This window comes from Oncorhynchus clarkii, chromosome 10 (genome assembly GCF_045791955.1).
Source record: "Oncorhynchus clarkii lewisi isolate Uvic-CL-2024 chromosome 10, UVic_Ocla_1.0, whole genome shotgun sequence".
NCBI lineage: Eukaryota > Metazoa > Chordata > Actinopteri > Salmoniformes > Salmonidae > Oncorhynchus > Oncorhynchus clarkii.
The window spans coordinates 33,804,709-33,829,463 of NC_092156.1; the positions used below are offsets into that span (position 1 = coordinate 33,804,709).

Here is a 24,755-nt window from a genome sequence, read left to right on the forward strand (position 1 = left end):
GAGTATCTACTAGAGAATTTAATTCATTTTGCCTTTAATTTAAAAAAAAATCTGAAAAAAGGCAAACAAAAGTATTAAATGATTGAGAATAATCATAGTCAATGATACAGTAATAATATTAATAGTTCTGTCGTGTTCCATCAAAATCATATCAGCATACTTTCTGTAGACATTAAGACTCTCCCACAGCTCAGTGACAGCACTTTCAAATATTCACACTTAGAGCTGCAAACAGGTAACCCATAGATGCACAACAACAATAATCACAGATCATAGTTCACAACACTGCTGAAAAACATGCTCCATTGGTGTCGCTGTTGCTCTACAAAGCTCTGACACCAATGATGAACCTCAAACTGACCCCTAGCTAGCCTGTCACTAGGCACTTCTAGGATTGGATAGGTATAAATATTTTAGTAATTGATTCACCCTGCCTTCTCATTGGCTAGTTGGAATTTCCCCACATTACTTATATCTATCCAATCCTTTCAGATCTACAGGAGTGCCTACAGAAGAAGAGCTATGGGCCAGTTTGGGATTCAGCACAAAAGTGAATGGAATCTGATGTAGAAATTATTTGAAAAAGAATCTGATGAATGTCAGTGGTGCATTGAGATTAACTGACAATGAGGAGTATCACTAGGCTATACAGTGCAGGTCCAGTGTGTGCAAGTTTATTGTAAGTGGGAGCGTATCGTCTGTCCTCTTTTTATTGTAGAAGAGAGTGAATCATAGATACCTCTATACTTCCCTTAAAACATGAAGGTTTTTACAGAATGAATGACAGGGTAGAAATTCAGGAATGTCAAGATGGGGCAGATGAAAGGGTTGCCTAAATTACATCACCAAACCAAAGTGTGTCAGTCTGTGTGTTTGCCCTTCTCTCGGTGTGTTTACAGGTACTCTCTAAACCTCGTTTTATATCAATGATCAATACATGATCAATATGATCAATATTTGTAGAAATAATTACATTTAAATCACTATTGGTGGAAAAAGAACGATAAAGCCCCCTTCCTTTTAATGGCACTCCCTCGGCGTGGACAGCCATGGCACATCATCCCTCTTTATGACATTTAAATCATCTACTTTTTATCCATTATAGCACTTATTACACCGCTCCTAAAAACTGCTGGCCAAATGACACATGTGGATCTGTCAGCATTGCCATGGTACAATATTACATCAACATTTACATGGTTCTGGGTTTTCACTTGTGTTTGCCACCCCCCATAACAACAACCACTGCAGACAGCGAGAACGCAAAACAGAGAACATGTACAAGAAAAGTGGCTTAAGCAAGACAAAAGAACACCTCAAGCAACATAGGGAAGACCACGAGGCCACCACACCTCTCCATCCACATGCCTTCATCCCACCGTGTGTGTAAGAGTTTGCGCAAGAATGTGTGCGTGAGCTCTAACAGTCCTCGTCGTCTGCCATTCCTTTGAGCCGCAGGCGGGCAAAGTCCTCGAACACAAAGTCGTCATCTTGGGAGAAACTACTGCAGGACGACAAGAAACAAGGAAACATGGCAGAAGTGTGAGTGTTTTAGATCTTTGGGAATAGTCTTAGGGTGTCTTTGGCTGCATTTACATCGGCAGCCCAATTCGGATATTTTTTTCACTTATTGGTCTTTTGCCAATAATTGGGCAAAAGATAAGAATTAGGCTGTCTGTGTAAACGCAGTAAAGAAGCAGTGATTACAATGGTCAGACAGACCAGATGAATACTCACTTTGATTCAAATTCTATCAGGTTGGTGTCGATGGGAGGGTCCGACTCCGGCACAGCTGTTAGAACACACAGATAATGACATGTCAGTGCGATGTCACCATGGCAACTCCATAGTAATTTACAGGCAGGAAATACCAGAGTGAGATTATGTATTTGATGTGCTTGTGTATGTGAGGGACTGTTGTTCCCTGCCCACAAGGCTGAACTAAACTACTGACAGATATTTCACAAGACTGTGTCCATTGTCAATTCCTCTTCACTTATAGGATAAGTAGAGTCTCCACTAATTCACTGCTTCCCAACTACACAAAAAAGCAAGCCCCTTGAGGGACTCTAAAGTGCTCATCTGCCTTAATTTGAACTGATCGGAACATTTTAATATGTGAATGTAACAAGGTGGAAGAATATGGTGGAAGCTTGCCAGAGGATTTGTTCAACTCTCAATTCACTGCAAATGGAGGGAAGGAGAGGAACCCGAAATACTGAGATAAAGACCTGATAGTGGGCTTATGGAGAGGTGGTGGGAATCTGTAGGTACCTGACTGTGGGCGGGATATGGGCAGTTCTGTGGGTTTGGGGTGCATTAAGACAAAGGGCAGCTCCACCGACACATCTCTGGAAAAACACAGAACATAAACAACATTTATTAAGATCAATAATTATTATTACTCATGCATATATAAGACATTTAGCAGACGCTTTATTCCAAAGCGACTTAGTCATGCGCGCATACATTAAGTATGAGGGGGTCCCGGGAATTGGAGGCTCTATCCTGGCGTAGCAAGCGCCATGCTCTAACAAATGAGCTACGAAGTTCATGTTCAATTATGCATGTCAATCAATAACAATTTGTTATTCTATGGAAACATTCATATGATATACTATTGCACAATTAATAATCCAGATCTGACAGGAAACCACCCAGGAAATAGTGATTAGTGACATGTTTGATCAGTGAAGGGGCAATTATCCCCATCAACCCTCCTTCGCTGTCAAACATTGATCTTCACCAATGGGAACTCTTCAGGTCTGGGTAGCACTTTGTTTCCAAACAGTCATTATACAGTACTAACCAATGAATTGTAATAAATCAAAGCCTGAACACCAAGATGTGCAGACTTAATATATTCAAGCTTAATTCCCCTCAACACTGCATTGATAACTCTGCATCAGTGTGACTTTGGGCCTAATGAAACCTCACACCATCCTTAGGGTTAGGACTGACTCAGGCAGGGAGAACACAGGAGGCTGCAGCTTAGCATCTGCAGGTGGGATTTGACATACAATGGCTGGTATGTAAAATAACCACACATATACACACTTAAGAGGTGTATGGTGGTTCTGGCGATGGCGGTTCTGGAGCACAGACACTCAACCAAGCGCGCACACACACAAATGGCAGTAGGGCATAAGATCACCACACACACATGCAGGTGGTGGCAGGGATGTCATATTACCTTTCTAACACGCCACTCAGCAGCCTGAGATGACCCAATGCAAGAGCAGATGCACGGATAGAGGGAGAGAGACGCACAAACAAACAGATGGGCGGACAAACACAGGAGGCGAGAGAGACACAAACCACAGGAGGGAAGATGAAATGCGGGAACTCAAAACCAAGGCAACCGCAACCGAGAGGGGAGACCACAAAGCATGGCGCACCAGTGAGTGGAGTGGGAGGAGCAGAGAGACGAGTGAGGGTCTGGGAGACGTGATTTTATGACTGTTTATACACAAGTTGTAGTGGCAGAGTATCAGGAGTGTATGATACAGATTGGAGTGCAAAGGTGTGTGTGTGCGTGTGTGTGTGTGGACTACAGCATGTGTGTGGTCAGTGGTAGGTGTGTGTGTCAGTGTTTCCCTGAGGACATGGAAGTAGCCAGCGAGGGGGGGGCATGCCCTCCTGGATATTGTTTTTTGCAGAACAAGTGTTATTTTGGTGACCTCTGATACATTCTAATTCCTTGATTCTATTCGTTGTTGTTGAATACTTTAACGACTTTACCTCCCAGGTTGTGACTTAATTAAAATGTATGAATTCAGTGTGTTGTTAATATTGTCTAGGCCTATATGATCAGAGCTATTTTCTAAGTAATATAACCGTATATATCACTAAACCAGTCTCTTGAGATTAAAATTATATTTACAATTTTACTGCAAGATATGAACTGCCACAATGATGTTTGTTCTTAAAATTATGTATTTTATTGGCTCTGTGGCTATGGACACTAAGGGTAATGAAACCAATGTGTCATTTAGAAATGTGGGCGAACTATCCCTTTAACAGTTTGGCCTGTCAATCAATCACTGTGGGTGGGATTGTCAGGGAGGGGACAGGATGTTTGTGAGTCAAAGAGTTGGTAGGGTTTCAGACTTGAAGGGAAGGCGGTAGATTAGTAATCTAGTCAGAAAAACTAGTCTAGTCGTTCAATTACATTTATTGTGGCAAAAACCTAAGAAAAAAGGTTGTATTCTGTCAAGTAAACATGGATTCCCTGTTGAGAAACAATATATAACTGCAGGAAAATTCTCAAGGGCAGTCCTCATGAGAGATAGTTTCATCATAGTCTTTGTGACTTCACTTGAAGAAAATGTCAAAGTTCTTGAAATGTTACGTATTGACGGACCTTCATGTCTTAAAGTAATGATGGACTGTCGTTTCTCTTTGCTTATTTGAGCTGTTCTTGCCATAATATGGACTTGGTCTTTCACCAAATTTTCTGTATATCCCCCTACCTTGTCACAACACAACTGATTGGTTCAAACGCATTAAGGTAAGAAATTCCACAAATTAACTTAAGGCACACCTGTTAATTGAAATTCCATTCCAGGTGACTACCTCATGAAGCTGGTTGAGAAAATGCCAAGAGTGTGCAAAGATGTCATCAAGGGAAAGGGTGGCTACTTTGAAGAATCTCAAATAAACAAATCCAAATATATTTTATAAACTTTTTTGGTTACTACATGATTCCATCTGTGTTATTTCATTGTTTTGATGTCTTCACTATTATTCTACAATGTAGAAAATAGTACAAATAAAGAAAAACACTTGAATAAGTAGGTGTTCTAAAACTTTTGACCTGTAGTGTGTATATTTCCTGAGCTTTCTTATTAAACCTTATAATTCTTTTTTTTTCTGTCTTTTGCCATTTATGAATATGTTATTCAATGCGTTTCTATGGGCTATAGTAGTAAAGGCCAAATTCAATACTTGTTTAATATTTATATGCATAGTTATTTTTTTATACCTAAAGGGGTCCTACAATTCCAAAACAAATAGCTAAATGATCTATGTTATGACCACCTTAAAACAATTCCACATGTCAGCTTAGAACCGAGAGGCTTAGGGTGTTTCTCAATTTTTCATACTACCGTGCTCCACACTCTCATGCTCAAGAGTGCATTCTCAGATCATGTTCTTGTGAAGACGAAAGTGTGGGGAAAAAAAACCATAAAACAATACATTTGAGAAGCACTCGCACTCTCCCTACTGTATTACCTCACACTTTACCTCTCCATTCACTGAACCTTCTTCCAGCCAGGACAATGGCAACAATAGATTAAACAAGATATATACACAAAGATACGCAAACATTTCACTTCATAATAATCAACTAGATATGTGAATCGTAATAATGTAGTTAAACAGGCAAAATTGACCTAAAACTAATGTTATGCAAGGTAGATGTACATTTTTCATGGGTAGCTACCAATTCTTCACGGCTAGCTAGCCAGTTAGCCCTATTGACTTACCCATTCACTGAACTGTTTTCCAATCATGAAAACAATGGCAATAGAGACGAAACAAGATAAACACAAAGCAACCGTTTTACTTCATAACTATCAGCTAGCTATATGTGAATCATAATAATGTAGCTAACCAGATAGTTTAACAGCTGGGCTCCCGAGTGGCACAGCGGTCTAAGGCCCTGCATCTCAGTGCAAGAGGTGTCACTATAGTCCCTGGTTCGAATCCTGGCTGAATCACATCCAGACGTAATTGGGAGTCCCATAGGGCGGCGCACCATTGGCCCAGCGTCATCCGGGTTTGGCCGGGGTAGGCCTCCATTGCAAATAAGAATTTGTTCTTAACTGACTTGCCTAGTTAAATAAAAGGTTAAATAAAATAAAAATCAAGCAAAAATTATACAAGATAGATGTCAAGTCAAGTCTAGCTAACAATTCTTTGTGGCCATCTAACAGTACTAGTAGCTAGCCAGTATAAGGTACATAGGCAGGAAAACATGCCAAAATTAACACAGCATGTATTTATTAACATATCAAGATAAAATATTGTAGACAGGAAATATGAGATGTGAACAGGCAACATTTAATTCTCTCGCTTCAGCTCAAATAATGCCTGCCATTGATTTCAAGAAATGTTGCATAATTCTTTACATGGTTGCGTCATAATTCTTTGCACTTTCCGTTGACGCTTGTGTCGATGCATGCTTCAAAATATGTACAAATGGAGTACGTATTCAAGAAGGTCCCTCTGTGCTCTGTTTCACATACTTTGATTTGAACTCATACTCCGACCCTCAAGTGCTCCAATTTGCGTGTTCGGAGGTAGTATGTATTTTGAGAAACACCCTTAGACTTTGAGGTTTTTAAATTAAAAGAAGCCTAGTTAATATATGAAGTAGAAAAAGTAGTGCGTAAGGAAAACACTGCAGTGTGTACCTGCACAGAACCCCCCCACAACATCGTATTGATATTGACCAGACTCATGTGGAACTCACCCTCCACGAGAGATGACCAGTTTTACTTTGACCCTGTAGGAGACCAGGATTCCAAGGACCTCCTTGTTAGTTACATCCTTAACACTGAAACACAAACATGAGAGAAAGAGAGGGTGGTGAAAAAGGTTCTCAGTAAGGGATGGGTTCTTGCATCTTCTAGGGTGCTGCGTTTGAAAATAAATCAGAATAAATGCATTTATGAGCTCAACCACTCCCTTAGCATGTGTAAACTCATATGCTGGCCAAGTTACAGTATGTGTGGTGTGTGAAATATTGCTGAGGCCAAGCTAGAGAGAGTGTAATTATTATCTAACATGGTTCGGGATGCCAGACTACAGTGTTTGTGTGTGTGAGTCCTCATACATGGTGCTGGAGGCCAGGTTGGTGTCCTCATGTTTGAGCTTTCCGTCCAGGGCCAGGCCCCTCTTCTCACGGTTCTTGTCTAGCGTGGGTGTGAGGGTGTACACCTTACAGAACGTAGAGCTAGACGACACCTGGTCACTGAGGAGAGGAACACACACACCTATCAGCACACCTGGGGCGGGGCATAACTGGAATATCAATAGATCTGGACAAGAAGGTATGGAAAAACACCTGATCACAAGCTAGAAGTTATTAAGAGATGCCTTGGAAATCTGAAAAATGATAATGGCATGAACAGGAAACGATGGGGGAGGGAGAGCAAGCCAGAATTATACAGGATATTATTAGAAACAAGGGTCCCTTGTACCAAATCAAACTTCCAGACTAATACAAAATAACAGGGCTACTCCTGGAAAGTATTCATACAGTACATGGATCATACACTATTGAAAAGATAAATATGTATGATTTATTCATATTGCCTTACACTTCTTAGATAAATATCAAGTCTACAGTGAATTTGTTTGAACAGCAGCCATACTTGCTAGATGAGGCTGTGGGCCCGGAAGAGGACTTTTTAGCTAACTTAGCTATAAACATGATACTATTTTTCTTTCTTGCATGTATAAAATATTAAAGGTTAACAGAAAGCAAAAGAGGAAATTGATGAAAACAAAAGAAGAAGTGAACAATATCTGACAAGTGGGTTGTCGTTCTGGCTTCAGGAATGGCGGTTCAAATCCACTCTCTTCCCTCCTGTTGCTACACTTCAGTTGGGCTTTGCGGATGGATGCCACCAACGCCACCGAGCAAGGCAGACAGTCAAACTAGATCCGAGAACAATCTAAGATCTGCTACGTAGCCCCTGAGAAAGCTCCGACCCAAAGAAACACGCACACACACACACAAGCTTTACACAGCGTCATTCCAGCTAACAGCAAATCCCCAGGTGCTACCAGCCACAATGCATGACTGGCTATACTGCAGTAGTTCAGAACTACCAGAGGATGGGGGATGTACTCAGGGTAACAGACAGTGCTTCACCACTCTTTTTGACATACACAAAATTACAGGGTGTTTCTCTGCTCTGGTGTTTCTCTGTTTCTCTGCTAAGTAGCCTCAAATTTTGATGAACCAATGTAGCCTCTGCTTTGTTGTTTCTCATTCCCACAGAGTTTCCATGTTTTGTCCTCTACCTGTAGCATGTTTAGAATTACAAACTCAACATTTTGTTGTTCCTTGACAGACCAGGGTAAAATGTTGTTTCAACATTTGTTCATCCTAAAATACTGGTATACAATGGCAGAACGGCGCCAGAAATCAAACATGGTATAACTAAACCTTTAATGCTCACCAACATAGTCTATATACCATGACGTCTGGTGCTGCAGCGGTCAGCAGGTTATTGTCATGCAAAAGACTGGCCGTCTCACAGACTGTTAATTAACAATCATGTTAAATTAACATCTCCAGGCTCCACTCAGACAAGTAGCATACAAGCCTCTGACGCACACCTTTGGAACATCGACATTTTAAAAAGTTGAATAAAACTAATTGAATATACACCATAACAATAAATTCATTTATTTTAGGCAGGTCTAAAAAAACAAAAAAACATTATGATTTGAAATAAATGTATTTCAAAAGAACAGTATATAAGTTGGCCTGCTGTGTGTTATCTGGCTATAAAATTATTTTTTTTTAAATAAAAAAATATGCCATAACCTGTAGGCTTGTTCGTTTAGCAGACAATATATGCGTATAAGTCCCGAGAACATTATTATGATTTTATTGTAAGAAGAATATAATTGAACTTAGCTGATAAAAATAGACTGGATAATATTCCCATTCCGGAGCGAGAGAGAGCGCATATTAAGTGGCTATGTTGAGCGTAAAAGTGATTATTTGAAACAAGTCCTATGCGCTAGGTTTAGAGTTATTTGGCAACTTTAGTTGTGAATGATACAAACCTTAAAATGATTTAGAAATCAAAGATATATGGGCTGTATGATCCGACTATAGGCTATTGATGATTTGAGAAAGTCGCAACAACAAAAAAGCTTGAGCTCTGCTCCTTACCTCAGGCTGCATACGCTGTTCTCTCATCAAGTGATCATATTTCCACCAATCAGACTATTCTGAATATGAACTTGTCTTTACTAATATGTCAAATTAGTTGCAATTTATAATGGTCCATTATCAAACAAGCAATACAAAAAATACATGTCATCCGTATGCACTGGAATAGCGAATGGAGGCCACTTTCCTGCTGGTACGGTTTTCACTCATGTTGGGTAGACTATTCCAGTAATTCCGCTGCGACACAGGTGATATTCAGGCCAAACTCTGTGCTCTCCAACCCTGTTCCTGCAGCTACCCAGTGTTTAATTTGTGAAACCAAGTGAAATCTGTTTGGGAACATCGATAGTAACATGTTTTCACAACTAAACATATTTCATTAAACTGTTATAACAGCCCCTCTCTCTCTGCGTGCTGGAGACAGGAATAAAGGAGAGGAGATTGAAACTCACGGTGGTGAGATATTTTGTAGCTCAAGGTAATGTGCCAGTCCATTATTATAATTTGTTTAAATTCCCTATTACTCAAAATCTACAACAAATTCACTATAATTATAGTCTAAATCTGAATTTCTTTAATTTAAGATAGACCGATTATGTACCAAAGATATAATGAATCAGTATTTATGTTTTTCGTCCATGCATAATATGTAGTTGGCTATTTAATGGCACAATCTTTATTTAAATTCAGGGGGATTTGGGGTCTTGGGCTCATATATAGGCCTATGCATAAGCTCTAATATGCATATGTATGCTTTGAATGAATCATCACCTTAGAAAGCGCTGTCCATTTTGTTGTGTTAGGCTTTGAAACAACATCCACAACGACCATGTTTTTCACTTAGTTTCAACCTATTGTTGAACTTCTTTCTTCAAATTGATCAAGCACAGTGAGGTAAGTTGTAAAAGCACCTACTGCCTTGATGATAAGTGTTTGATGTGATTTTCGATTACATTTGCATAGACGTCAGAGTGGTTGGAGCAGTGGTTCCCAACCTTTTTTGGTTACTGTACCACCCATTTAATTTTGCTCTGCCCAGAGTACCCCCTCGTGTAGATTTGACCAATCAGTCTTCCAGTACCCCCTGTGGATAGGCCAAGTACCCCCAGGGGTCCTAGTACCCCTGTTTGGGAACCACTGGGTTAGACGAACAATAAAGCCCTGAGTACCAGGCCATTAGCCACCTGATGATCGTTAGGGAGTTGGGTAAGCTACTACTAATGCATGTCCAGAGTGCATAAAAAGAGATTACCCTGACTCAACGTTCAAGTAGAATTTTACTGTGGTCATGACTCATGACTGCCAGTAATACGTCACCGCAACAGCCCTAGGTGTGATGTATAAAAGGAAACAGGCAAAGTGGAAATAAAGGAACTGAGGAGTGATAGGTATAATAGTCAGGTAAAATACTCACTCTGCCTCCACCTGAGCCACTGGACACTTGTACTGAGCCGTACTGAACAGACAGATATCAGCATACTGTCGCACTGGGGAGAGGGAAAGAAAGAGTTAACCACACACATACAAAAGAAAACAGAGGAGAGAAGAGCGAATAGAGCCTAGAGTCATAAAATAACAATTGATACAACTTTGATGAAAGACAGGTACCTGAGATTTTGACTCTTTTGACAGTCTTGGTGGAGTTGTTGGTGACGTGAACATTCACGCTGATGGGTTCTCCATGGTAGTAGAGCTCTTTATCCAGAGAGGCCTCCAGGTGTAGTGAGCGGTCCGACATGAGGAAGCTCCGTGTGGTCTCCACCATGGGCTGAGGCCCAGGCTTCTCTGGGGCATACTGCACCTTACGGATCACTAGCCGCACAGAGTTCCTACACAACACACACGTTACAGATCACCAACTTTGCTGACTAACTAAAAACATAGAGAAATGCACAGACATGCATATCACATGTTTTCAAGGGTTACAGACCCTAAAAAGCTCCTGCAGAAGAAACAGAGTAAAATGGCTTTTGTACCGTTTGTGAATCTTCTCCTCTATCGATTTGGCACAGAACGCTCGGATCTCAAAGTCTACCCCACATGCCTAAAGAGGGAAAGGTGGAGGAAAGGAGAAGCGACATGGACATAAACGATCAAATCGGCAATATTAGCGTCATGTGGGTGTGTATTGTTGACTCTAAAGGTATGGAAATTGCTGAGTTTAGATATCCGTCATATAATGTGTAAGTTTGCATGAAGTGATGCTCAAGCGTCTTTACCTTCCCAGTGTCTTCTGGTCCTGGCTGTAAGGTGACTGAGCACGGCAGGTTCTGGGGAATCTGAGAGAGACACAAATTTGACATATTTTACAGACTCAAAGTATATGCATGTTCATGTGTGTGTGTGGTTGTGTGTCTCTACTTGACTCACTGTGAAGTAGAAGGGGTGTGCCTGCTGGCCCAGTTTCTTCAGTAGTCTTTCCTGCAAGCGACTGTTGGCTTTGCGTTCCTCTGCGATTGGAGGAAAGGCCTGGAAGGTGGAGATGTACAGATCCTTCCGGAATGACAGGCCCAGCACGTCCAGGTCCTCACGGCCATAGCGGAATGCACACGTCAGAGTCACAAACACTGGGGAGAAGGAGGAGGGGTTTGAACATCAGAAGAGGTTGATATAAAATGGCAAAAAAATAGAGGAGACAAAACAGTGGAGAGAATGAGGAAGATGCCAACTCATACCTTTCCTTTCTTTCAGATAGTCGGGGTCCACTAGAATCACACCATCTGTGAGAAAGGAAAATGTAAAGAGGTAAGGTTTTGATTAGACAATATTAATTGTTTGAAACACAGAGTTTACAAACAATAAAATGAGGCAGTTTTATGAGAGTCCCATGATGCTCTCACCAGTAAACTCATTGACCATCCAGCACTTACCGACTGGGTCCACCTGGTCAAGGTGATCCACAAAGTCTCTCTTTCCCAGGTATACTGTGACCTGCAGAAAGGAGGGAGGGAAGTAGAGGACTTTATACAAACGTGAAAGTGTCACAATTAATAACATAAACCATCAAAGGATACAACTAGTCATGCAATACCCATGTCCTTTACCTTGCAGTTGGGGCTTGATTTCTTGAAGACTCTTGACAAAAGGACACGGGAGATAGAAAGTGAGAAAGAAAGAAAGAGAGATTTAATCAAGTAAGAAGCTATAGCCTATAAAGTATGGGGTGTAACTTTCACACTTCTGGGGTGTAATCATTAGTCCAAACAGTTGCAAAATGTAACATTTTGCTACTAGAATTAGTGTTTTAATTGGACAAATTAAGGTAGGTCACTCCTTGTTTTGTTTGCTTCCATTTAAGAAACATTTAGCAACCGAATCCACGTAATGAATATTCAACGCCCCTGGTGTTCGTCCAGTTTGTCCTCTATCATGTCCCTGAGGTGTAGGGTTAGACCCAATATCCTGCATCTGGACAGGAAACTCTCTCCTAGCAAATAGAGGCCATTTCCTGCTGCCGACTGCCACAAACACAACAGGACAAAAAACTTCCTTCCTCATTTCACAAGGAATATCTACAAAGGAGTATTGATAGCATGCAGGAAAAAAATTCTGTTCAACAATAGTTTCTGAACTAAATTCTCAGAGAGCACTTTCACTATCACAGACTAGGCCTACACACACCCTATGCATACCTAACCTAGGTACGCAAACACACATACTTGTGATAGGTTCATGGAATGTGGCAAGGTGTAACAGTGTGTGCGTGCGTGCATATAGGAGGAAAGAGGATATTAACTGGCGAGCATTGAACGACTGTAGTCCTGTCATAAATGGGATATCTAGGCTAAATTTGCAAAGAAACTCATCCCAGTGACTGCTGATAACTAACTGATAAGGACAAGTCAACAACTCCTTAACAGGAGAATGAAGAGGGACCACTGACTACTAGTCCATTTCTGACCAGGACTAGTGGAAGAAGGTGAACACTTTACCCTTTCCCACCAGTGGCGGAGAACATGAGCACACTAACAGCATATGGTAGTAAGTTTGACTTGGGATATAATTTAACTATAGTGAGTGTGTAGTGGACACAGGACAGGGCATGTCTTGTCTTCTCGCACATGCTCAGTTTGAATCTCATTGGCCTAGTGCTCTGCTGACTCTTCATTTACGAGCCAGTGCTACATTTTATACCTCCTGACTAGTTACCATCCAAACCCTTGACCCCTCAAAAACACCACTCCACTTGCTCACGAGCATCCATCAGGGGGTCGTCATCACTGCTGCTGACGCTTCAGAAACCACAAGAGAAACACCTATTAACCTGACCTTGACCCAAAATCTCAAAACACTGAACCTAAACACCAATCTGACCGTTTACATCAAACCTTCTACATGAAAGTGACCCTGTCCACTGCACAATAACCAATAAATAAAATCACTGAAAAATGTCAGTAGAGAACCATGCTGCATTCTCCAAATATATTCCACATTATTTATAGTCACTTGCAGAGGACATCGATCCAGAATAACCTAGTGGAGAAGTACAGCTGCTCAGAGTCAGACTGTACATACTGATGAAGATACAAGCAGCTGATTACCAAGAGCAAAATACTTTGAAGTTATCAAAGGTGTCAGGCCGGCAAGTGTATGAATAGCTGCATCTTTGTCCTGGCCTGATATGGACAGCACACAACAGTGGCTATACAACATGCCTATATACAGTAATCACGTGTATATGGCACATGGTATCAATAGCTGGATAGACTGTGTTTGTTTGTTTACATGCAGGATATTTATCTATGCATGAAATAACACTGGGCGATTAAGCGTAAAATGTACATCAAATAGATGTCACTGAGGGCCAAATAAACAGACAGCTAATTATCCAGGACTCAAAACAGTACATCAATCATGCATATCAGCTCATTCGTTCATTTTGAGCTAGCTACAGTAACGTTAGCTGTTGGATGCGAGTTGTACCTAAACCCACACACACCACGGGGGCCATCATAACACCGTTTACCCCACCCTGCAGCTAGCTAGAACATGCTTACTAAAACTGTTGCAATTGAAGTGAAACTAGCTAGTTGTCTAGTTAAACTAGAAATTATGTTATCGTCATCAAGGTGTAGGTAAAACAGGGATATTCCGGTGGATTGCGAAGACTCTTCCGCCCGAAGAGTTCTAGCTCGCTAACTACCTCTGCTAACATTAGCTAGCTAGGAAACATATGGGTCTGAATAACAACAACACAAACACTGCTCTCGAAATCCTACGACTATGGTCGTTTTGGCTAAATGGTCTCTAACGTTTAATTAGATAGCTAGTTGCTATTCTTGCCTTGGTAAGTATGAACCAATCTGATGTTGATGTAAGGGGAATAGGCTGGTCTCAAGTGATGCTAAGATGCTAGCGTAGCTAGCTCCCCGTGCTCGTGCCTTCACACACAACAACACACACACTGACAAGGGAGTAGAAAATACGAGATTGCGGGGGAATAAATCCTTACCTGGTGCCCGCCTTGTCCCCCATCTCCTCGGCAGGCTTTCGGTATATTGGTGGCAAAAGAACAAGCAGTGTGTATTTCTGTGAATTGTTATCTGTTTATTTTATGGTGTATTTTACTCCACCCTTGCAAGCTATCTGGTGCTGACTTCCGTTCCTTTTCGCTTCCGCAAAAGCAGGAACTCATCCGATCGGTGCAGTTCTGATAAAGACGCGCATTTGGGAACAGTGTAGCATTGCGCAATAGCTACGCACTCTCAGAATGCCCTACGCCAAAATGGTACGCTTTTTGGGACGTAACGTTAGAGCGTTGCAGATTGAATTGCAATGTGTATACAGTGCATTTGGAAAGTATTCAGACCCTTTGACTTTTTACATTTTGTTATGTTACAGCCTTATTCTAAAATTTATTAAATTATTGTTATTTTACTACTGCTCTTTAATTATTTGTTACTTTTATTTCTTATTCCTCTTTTTTTAAACTGCATTTTTGGTTAGGTCTTGTAAGTAAGCATTTCATTGTAAGGTCTACAACACCTGTTGTATTCTGCGCATGTGACAAATACACTTAGATTTTTAATGTTTTTCCTCATCTATCTACACACAATACCCCATAATAACACAGTGAAAACAGGTTTTTAGACATGTTTGCAAATGTATCACAAATACAAAACTGAAATACCTTACTTACATAAGTATTCAGACCCTTTGCTATGAGAATCGAAATTGAGATCAGGTGCATCCTGTTTCCATTGCTCATCCTTGAGATGTTTCTACAACTTGATTGGAGTTCACCTGTGGTAAATTCAACTGATTGGACATGATTTGGAAAGGTACACACCTGTCTTTATAAGGTCCCACAGTTGACAGTGCATGTCAGAGCAAAAACCAAGCCATGAGGTCGAACAAATTGTCAGTAGAACTCCGAGACAGGATTGTGTTGAGGCACAGATCTGGGTAGGGCTACGAAAAAAAATCTGCAGCATTGAAGGTCCCCAAGAACACAGTGGCCTCCAACATTCTTATTTTTTATTTTTTATTTAACCTTTATTTAACTAAGCAAGTCAGTTAAGAAAAAATCTTATTTACAATGACGTCCTACCCCAGCCAAACCCGGATGACGCTGGCCCAATTGTGCGCCTCCCTATGGGACTCCCAATCATGGCTGGATGTGATACAGTCTGGATTTTAAATGGAAGAAGTTCCTAGAGCTGGCTGCCTGGCCAAACTGAGCAATCAAGGGAGAAAGGTATTGGTCAGGGAGGTGACCAAGAACACGATGGTCACTCTGACAGAGCTCCAGAATTTATCTGTGGAGATGGGAGAACTTTCCAGAAGGACAACCATCTCTGCAGCACTCTACCAATCAGGCCTTTATGGTAGAGTGGCCAGACGGAAGACACTCCTCAGTAAAAGGCACATGACAGGCCGCTTGGAGTTTGCTAAAAGGCACCGAAAGACTCTCAGACCATGAGAAACAAGATTCTCTGGTCTGATGAAACCAAGATTGAACTCTTTGGCCTGAATGCCAAGCGTCACGTCTGGAGGAAACCTGGCAAAATCAATACGGTGAAGCATGGTGATGACAGCATCATGCTGTGGGGATGTTTTTCAGCAGCAGGGTCTGGGAGACTAGTCATGATCAAGGGAAAGATTAACAGAGCAAAGTACAGAGAGATCCTTGATGAAAACCTTCTCCAGAGTGCTCAGAGCCTCAGACTGGGTCGACGGTTCACCTTCCAGCAGGACAACGACCCTAAGACAACGCAGGAGTGGCTTCGGGACAAGCCTCTGAATGTCATTGAGTGGTCCAGCCAGAGCCCGGACTTGTACCCGATCGAACATCTCTTGAGAGACCTGAAAATAGCTGTGCAGTGACACTCCCCATTTAACCTGATAGAGCTTAAGAGGATATGCAGAAAAGAATGGGAGAAACTCCCCAAATACAGGTGTGCCAAGCTTGTAGCGTCATACCCAAGAAGACTTGAGGCTGAAGTCGCTGCCAAAGCTGCTTCAACAAAGTGGTGAATAAAGGGTCTGAATACTTATGTAAATATAATATTTCGTTTTTTTTACTTGTAATTCATTTGTGAAAATGTCTAAACAGTTTTTGCTTTGTCGTTATGGGGTATTGTGTGTAGATTGATGAGGTGAAAAAACAATGTAATACATTTTAGAATAAGGGTGTAATATAACAAAAATTTGGAAAATGTCAAAGGGTCTGAATACTTTCCAAATGCACTGGAAGTTATAGAACAGACACAACCCCTTACACTACTTTTCTATATGAACATAGCTGCAGTAAGTGGGTGTGCTGAGGGTGCCGCAGCACCCCCTAAAAACTAAATAAATACATTTTTAAATATACAGTACCAGTCAAAAGTACTCATTCAAGGGTTTTTCTTTTATTTTTGTACTATTTTCTACATCGTAGAATAATAGTGAAAACATCAAAACTATGAAATAACACATGTATCATGTAGTAACCAAAAAAAGTGTAAAACAAATCAAAATATTTTTTATTTTTTAGATTATTCAAAGTAGCCACCCTTTGCCTTGATGACAGCTTTGCACTCTCTTGGCATTCTCTCAACCAGATTCACCTGGAATGCTTTCCCTACAGTCTTGAAGGAGTTCCCACATTTGCTGAGCACTTGTTGGATGCATTTCCTTCACTCTGTGGGACAACTCATCCCAAACCATCTCAATTGGGTTGAGGTCGGGTGATTGTGGAGAACAGGTCATCTCATGCAGCCCTTACACAGCCTGTAGGTGTGTTGTGTCATTGTCCTGTTGAAAAACAAATGATAGCCCCACTAAGCGCAAACCAGATGGGATGGCGTATTGCTGCAGAATGCTATGGTAGCTATGCTGGTTAAGTGTCGCTCAAATACAAAATAAATCACTGGCAGGGTCACCAGCAAAGTACCCCAACACCATCACACCTCCTCCTTTATACTTCACAGTGGGAACTACACATGCAGAGATCAACCATTCACCTACTCTGCGTCTCACAAAGACACGGCGGTTGGAACCAAAAATCTCAAATTTGGACTCATCAGGACAGATTTCCACTGGTCTAATGTCCATTGCTCGTGTTTCTTGGCCCAAGCAAGTCTTATTATTATTGGTGTCCTTTAGTGGTGGTTTCTTTGCAGCAATTCGACCACAAAGGCTTGATTCAAGCAGTCTCCTCTGAACAGTTGATGTTGAGATGTGTCTGTTACTTGAACTCTGTGAATCAATTATTTGGGCTGCAATTAGAGTATGGTAACTCTAATGAACTTATCTTCTGCAGCAGAGGTAACTCTGGGTCTTCCTTTCCTGTGGCGGTCATCAGGAGAGCCAGTTTCATCATAGCGCTTGATGGTTTTTGCGACTGCACTTGAAGAAACTTTCAAAGTTCTTTACTTTCAAGAATAACTGACCTTCATGTCTTAAAGTAATGAAGGACTGCCATTTTGATTTGTTTATTTGAGCTGTTCTTGCTATAATATAGACTTGGTATTTTATCAAATAGGGCTATCTTCTGTATACCAACCCTACCTTGTCACAACACAACTGATTGGCTCAAACACATTAAGAAAGAAAAACTCCACAAATTAACTTTTATCAAGACACCTGTTTAATAGAAATGCATTCCAGGTGACTACCTCATGAAGCTGGTTGAGAGAATGCCAAGCTTGTGCAAAGCTGTCATCAAGGCAAAGAGTGGCTACTTTAAAGAATCTCAAATGTACAATTAACACTTTTTTTGGTTACTACATGATTCCATCTGTGTTATTTCATTGTTTTGATTTCTTCACAATTATTCTACAATGTAGAAAATAGTAAAATAAAGAATAACCCTTGAATGAGTAGGTGTGTCCAAGCTTTTGACTAGTACTGTACATTAACACCTGCACAGGAACACCTTTGATAGAGTTGTGTACACAATGTGAGATGATCTCTGCCTATGTACTGTAGTCTCCTCAGTGGTTTGTGAGTGCCCATAGAAGAAAAAAGGCATTAGCAATACAGTAGCATGTTTGTTGGTGATAGTAATACTACAGTAGTAACAGTGTTGTGTTTGTCCATTTCTGTAGGCTCTGTGTTGGAGCCTGTGATGACACTGGAGGTGACGGTGGGGGAGGAGCACCTGAGCCTCTGCTGGGTGACCTAGCTCAAGGGCGAGGGGCCATCCGGGACATCCAGATTTGCCATGAAGTTGCTGTTGGCCACCGTGCCCCTGGCCGAGATGATGGTAGGTAATTCAACATCATCGTGGAAACATGTAGCAGTGACAAACTATATACTCACCCCAGTACAATGAAAGTAAATATATATATTGCAGAAGTGTCATTACTGGAGACACCGTCAGGGCAGTTTACAATTGTAAAATTGACTGTTTCTGTTATCCTATTTTCTTTCCTCCTCCTCGGTTTCAGGGCTACTCCAACCCACTGCGAACTCTGGCCTCCAGCACCAGATGGCCCTGCTCAACAAGATGGCTGGCCTCGCCTGATGGCATCACATCCTGTTCCTGAACTACAGGAAGTGGCTGCCTGGCTGCAGGACCTGCGATTGTTGTACGGGATTTGACAAATCTCTGCACCCAGTTCAAGTGTGGGATGGCCATGAGACTAGGATTGGATTAATGGATTTCCGTACCTAACTGAGAAAGGCCAACCTTCAGTGGTTATGTTTCTGTGGTATGAATGGATTTTTGGAAAAGTAGGCCAGCAGGAATGTAAATACTCCTGTGAGAGCGTTGGCTGTGCAAACAACATAATACAAATCAGGTCAAGAACATGTGAGCATAGTGGAGGTATCAGTAATTAAAATGTATATCAATTATATGAAAGATCACTTTGCAATTAAATGTGTCCCAATGTGTCATTTCCATGTAAACTGTATTTCACTTCGAGTGTCTGTTGCACTGTACACAGACAATTCACTTCGCAAAGGTTTATTATTATTATTCATTTTAATCATACATATATACATGTGACAAATAAAATGTTATTTGTCACATGCACCGATTACAACAGGTGTAGTAGACCTTACAGTGAAATGCTTACTTACAAGCCATTAACCAACAATGCTTTAAGAAGTTAAGAAAATATTTTAAATGTGTTAAGTAAAAAATAGAAAAAAGGAACAAATAATTAAACAGCAGCAGCAAAATAACAGGGGATACTGGTACAGAGTCAATGTGCGGGGCCACCGGTTAGTCAAGGTTATATGTACATGTAGGTAGAGTTAAAGTGACTTTGCATAGATAATAAACAGAGAGTAGCAGCAGCGTAAAATAGGGGTCTGGGTAGCCCTTTGATTAGCTCTTCAGGAGTCTTGTGGCTTGGGGGTAGAAGCTGTTAAGAAGACTTCTGGACCTTGATTTGGCGCTCCGGTATCGCTTGCCGTGCGGTAGCAGAGATAACAGTCTATGACTAGGGTGGCTGGAGTCTGACAATTTTTAGAGCTTCCTCTGACACCGCCTGATATAGACGTCCTGGATGGCAGGAAGCTTGGTCCTAATGACGTACTGGGCCGTACACACACACTCTGTAATGCCTTGTGGTCGGAGGCCGAGCAGTTGCCATACCAGGCAGTGATGCAACCAGTCAGGATGCTCTCGGGGGTGCAGCTGTAGAACCTTTTGAGGATCTGATATAAACACAAGATCAATGTGTGAGATTGCATGGAATGAGGATTGTTCTGGAAAACCTTAAGTTTGCAGTTCGGCGTAGTAGCCGGCATCAGTGGACAAATGCTCACATTCGATGGCTACTGGCACACTGGAGAAGTGTGGTCTTCACGGATGAATCCTGGTTTCAACTGTACCGGGCAGATGGCAGACAGCGTGAATCAACAGCCTGATCAAATCTATGCGAAGAAGATGTGTCACGTTGCATGAGGCAAATCAGATACTGGTCAGATACTGACTGGTTTTCAGATTGTTTCATTTACATTCTGTGAGAACTGTGAGAACCAACAGATGCATATCTGAATTCCCAGTCATGTGAAATCCATAGGTTAGGGCCTAATGCATTTATTTTTGATTGACTGATTTCCTTATATTAACTGTAACTCTGTCAAACCATTGAAGTTGTTGTATGCTGCGTTTATATTTTTGTTCAGTGTAGCAATGGCACGTCTAGCAATGCCTCGTAAATTCACCAAAATTATATATTAGGCTATCAATGAGTATGGTTAAGCTATTCTTCATAGTGCCAGTGAATTGAAGTTGAAAATCGCCAACAGCATCAGTTTAATTAGGCCTAAATGTGCAATAAAAACTTGTGCCTATAGATTATTTAATGAAACACTGGTTGGCTGTTGATGTCCTAGGTCAGGGCTCTCCAACCTTATTCTCTGAGAGCTAAATTCCTGTAGGTCTTCGCTCCAACCCCAGTTGTAACTAACCTGATCAGTTTATCAACCAGCTAATTATTGAATCAGACGCGCTAGATTAGGGTTGGCGTGAAAACCTAGCTACATCGCAAAGCACTATACTATTTCCGCAAAACTTTTTGGAAAAGGCATGTTCACTTTCTCATCCACAAACACAATCATGTTCAAATATGGTTCAGAAGCTCAAATGCAGGGTGGGGGGCATCGTTATTAGGAAGGACGTCTATCATGGATCGTTAAAATAATGATTAGCCTATGATCGCACTTCATCAATTTAAATATTATGGGGAGACCTATTGTTAATGATTAGTTATTGGAGAAACAAGACCAAGATGAGACTCTGGACAAGGCGGATACGGTATATTAAAGGCCGTTTATTCAAGCGTAATGATATCTGGCAAAACGTGCTGCACGGCTCCTATTCGTCCAACTCTTAGGGAGCTTTCGGAAGAAGAAGAGAGAGCTACAACATATTTGTGCAGTTCATTTATACATTGAAATGACGTAGGTAGATTCTGGTAGTCCTGGCTCCTGGTAGGTTGTTCGTAGGTGATAAACAGTCCTCTCCAGCCTGGTGTCAGTATCCCATTGGTTCTCAACAGAGTTCTTTGTCTTTGGAGCCCATCCCAAAGGGTTTTGAGTGTGTGTATATTTATGAGTTTTCAGTGTGTTCATCTTATTCCGCCACCCTGGTGGGGGTTTCCCGTGCAGTTAGTATATTGAGAAACAGAGAGATGGGGAAGGTATAACACAGAGTACAAGCCAAAATTGCATGGTTAAGCCCAGGCAGACAACAGTCAGTGAATGCGTCATTACATGTTTTAATATGTTATTACACTATACATTTGGCAGCCAAATAAGAGTCATCAGTGTTGCCTATTATCGTCTAGACATCAAATAGCTTTACGCCACAACAAAACCCTCCATGCTTCCGTCATAAGAGTCAATCCAATTTGAAAAAATGTTGAATTACAAGGGAGGTGTGAAAAACAAATCTTGTGTGAATCGTGCCGTGGAATAGCGCACATGCTTATATAACAATTACAAAACCAACGTCTCTAGTAAAACCAGTCCGAATAGAGCTATACCAAGGAAAAAAATAGGTTTATCAGCATAGAGTGTGCCACATCATCCCATGGGATCCGTCAAGTCGGCACACTGCAGAAATATCACTGAAATATTTTAGTTCCTACACGTTACCTTCTATATTCAAACAAGATGCCATCCAGGACCTCTACACCAGGCGGTGTCAGAGAAAGGCCATAAAAATAGTCAACAACCACAGCCACCCCAGTCAAAGACTGTTCTCTCTGCTACCGCATGGAAAGCGGTACCGGAGTGCCTAGTCTAGGTCCAAGAGGCTTCTCAACAGCTTTTACCCCCATGCCATAAGACTCCTGAACAGGTAATCAAATGGCTACCCGGACTATTTGCATCCCCCCCCCCCCCCCCCCCCCCCCCCCCCTCTCTCTTTTACGCTACTACTACCCTCTATGCAGTCACTTTAACTATAACATTACATTCATGTACATATTACCTCACTTAGCCCGGCTAACCGGTGCACCTGATGATTACCCGGACTATTTGCATTGTGTCCCGCTACCCCCCTCCCCCTCTTTCACATTTCTGCTACTCTGTTTATCATCTATGCTTAGTCACATTAAACTATACCTACATGTACATATTACCTCAAATTAGCCCGACTAACCGGTGCCGCCGCACATTGACTCTGTACCGGTAACACCTGTATATAGCCTCGCTACTGTTATTTTCACTGTCATTGAACTTTTTTTTCTTGACCTAATACCAATTTTTTACTTAAAAATTTAACTGCTGGTTAGGGCTTGTAAGTAAGCATTTCGATGTAAGGTCTACATCTGTTGTATTCGGCGAACGTGACAAATACACTTTGATTTGATATAGGCCTTTTATAGGCTAAATGTATGAGAAATGGGCAGCATCATGCTCATGACAGTCCATTAGAACGCAAATGTAGTCTTACTAGTAGCAGTAGTATGTATTCATCGATACCAAAGGTAGCCAGGCTTCCCAAAAAAATACAAAATATAAAAACATAAATAATCTCTTTTAACTCTGTTTCATAATTTCCCTTAAAATTTGCAAGAGGCTGAATGTGCGTTCTCACTGGAAACAGCGCCCCTCTGTCTCTCTACGTGTAAGGCCATCTATCTGATGCTGTCTGGTCCAAACGAGTATGACATTGTTGCCGCCCATAGCATTGAAGGCAAGGGAAGCCAGCAAGCATCTTACCTCGCTTGACAAAAAAAGTAGGAAAAATTAGCCAATCAGCATCGAGCTAAACTGAGCGAGTTTATTGAATGGTCCTGGTGCTCCACAAAAAAGTGTCAAGGGAAGCCAGCTTGGTTTTGGCTTCACTCCTATCAAATCCCATTAAGAGCACACATCATTGACAGAAAAACTTGAATTGTTGCATCTCGTTGTGTTGTTGGCTAAATTAGCCATGGATGGAAATAGAGATTTGGACTTGTGGTTTTACTTAAAATCTCCGTACTGGCCAATGATTATAACAGCGATTCTGATCCAACCATTAATTCATACATTGTTGTGCCCCTGAACTGAGAGGATGGAAGTTCAATATGTAGAAGGCTAATGTTAACTAGCTAATGTTGCCCATGAACGGAAATGCAAGCAAGCATTTTAGCCAGGTAGCCTGGGACAACAAAAAACAAAAGCTTGTACTGTATGGCAGAGTGATAGACCGTTTCATCAAAATGAAAGAGAAGAGGATGGCATTGGCATTTCTCTACAAGTAGGGTGAGTCAACAGGATTTTCCTACTTGCACGAAAGCGCGCACACACACACACACACACACACACACACACACACACACACACACACACACACAAATTAGAACCATGGACAGCTACATCATATTTAGCTTACGTTGATTGGACTAAATCGTTTTTTGTATCATTTAGTTGTCATTGTATTAGACTAAGCAGAGGTGATTTGATGATGTTGAAATGTTGAAGTTGAAATGGTGCTGGAATAGTGGAGGCAGCTCCTGTTTTCTTGCGACTTGCGGTAACTCTCTGTGGTTCTAAATCAATAGTTGTTTAGTGGTCCAAAAAGTCGTAAACATTAAACTAACCATGCTGTAGGTCATGTAACTGTTTCATACTGTACATGTATACGAAATGCTTCAGTCTGGTTTTAGACCGCATCATAGCACTGAGACTGCACTTGTGAAGGTGGTAAATTACCTTTTAATGGCATCAGACCGAGGCTCTGCATCTGTCCTTGTGGTCCTAGACCTTAGTGCTGCTTTTGATACCATCGATCACCACATTCTTTTGGAGAGATTGGAAACCCAAATTGGTCTACACGGACAAGTTCTGGCCTGGATTAGATCTTATCTGTCGGAAAGATATCAGTTTGTCTCTGTGAATGGTTTGTCCTCTGACAAATCAACTGTACATTTCGGTGTTCCTCAAGGTTCCGTTTTAGGACCACTATTGTTTTCACTATATATTTTACCTCTTGGGGATGTTATTCAAAAACATATTGTTAACTTTCACTGCTATGCAGATGACACACAGCTGTACATTTCAATGAAACATGGTGAAGCCCCAAAATTGCCCTCCCTAGAAGCATGTGTTTGAGACATAAGGAAGTGGATGGCTGCAAACTTTCTACTTTTAAACTCGGACAAAACAGAGATGCTTGTTCTAGGTCCCAAGAAACAAAGAGATCTTCTGTTGAATCTGACAATCAATCTTAATGGTTGTACAGTCGTCTCAAATAAAACTGTGAAGGACCTCGGCGTTACTCTGGACCCTGATCTCTCAATTGAAGAACATATCAAGACTGTTTCAAGGACAGCTTTTTTCCATCTACGTAACATTGCAAAAATCAGAAACTCTCTGGCCAAAAATGATGCAGAAAAATTAATCCATGCTTTTGTCACTTCTAGGTTAGACTACTGCAATGCTCTACTTTCCGGCTACCCGG

At 41.3% G+C, this 24,755-nt stretch overlaps 1 protein-coding gene across 2 annotated transcripts; it reads right to left on the reverse strand.

Moving 5' to 3' along the window:
- LOC139418308 (arrestin red cell) lies at window positions 1–14,632 on the reverse strand. Of its 2 annotated transcripts, XM_071167673.1 has the most exons (15): window positions 14,373–14,632; window positions 11,965–11,995; window positions 11,791–11,851; window positions 11,596–11,640; window positions 11,291–11,487; window positions 11,140–11,199; window positions 10,897–10,964; window positions 10,529–10,749; window positions 10,335–10,407; window positions 6,842–6,979; window positions 6,479–6,562; window positions 3,194–3,217; window positions 2,275–2,351; window positions 1,738–1,792; window positions 18–1,504 (listed from the first exon to the last, which is right to left on the reverse strand). In XM_071167673.1, the coding sequence occupies exons 1-15, from the start codon at window positions 14,393–14,395 to the stop codon at window positions 1,420–1,422; spliced, it is 1,242 nt and encodes a 413-aa protein (XP_071023774.1). In that variant the 5' UTR covers window positions 14,396–14,632; the 3' UTR covers window positions 18–1,419. The 2 variants fall into 2 exon arrangements, with proteins under 2 accessions (XP_071023775.1, XP_071023774.1); XM_071167674.1 differs by lacking the exon at window positions 3,194–3,217 and having other exon boundaries at window positions 1–1,504; window positions 14,373–14,619.
- Window positions 14,633–24,755: the final 10,123 nt, after the last annotated feature.

Bases quoted from the DNA above. Each gene is read 5' to 3' on its own strand.
- LOC139418308 (XM_071167673.1), bottom strand. From the start codon at position 14,395: ATGGGGGACAAGGCGGGCACCAG. The intron at 11,852-11,964 runs GTAAAGGACATG...TCCTTTCTGCAG, and splicing joins AATCAAGCCCCAACTGCAAG to GTCACAGTATACCTGGGAAA. The intron at 11,641-11,790 runs GTAAGTGCTGGA...CCTTTCTCACAG, and splicing joins TGACCAGGTGGACCCAGTCG to ATGGTGTGATTCTAGTGGAC.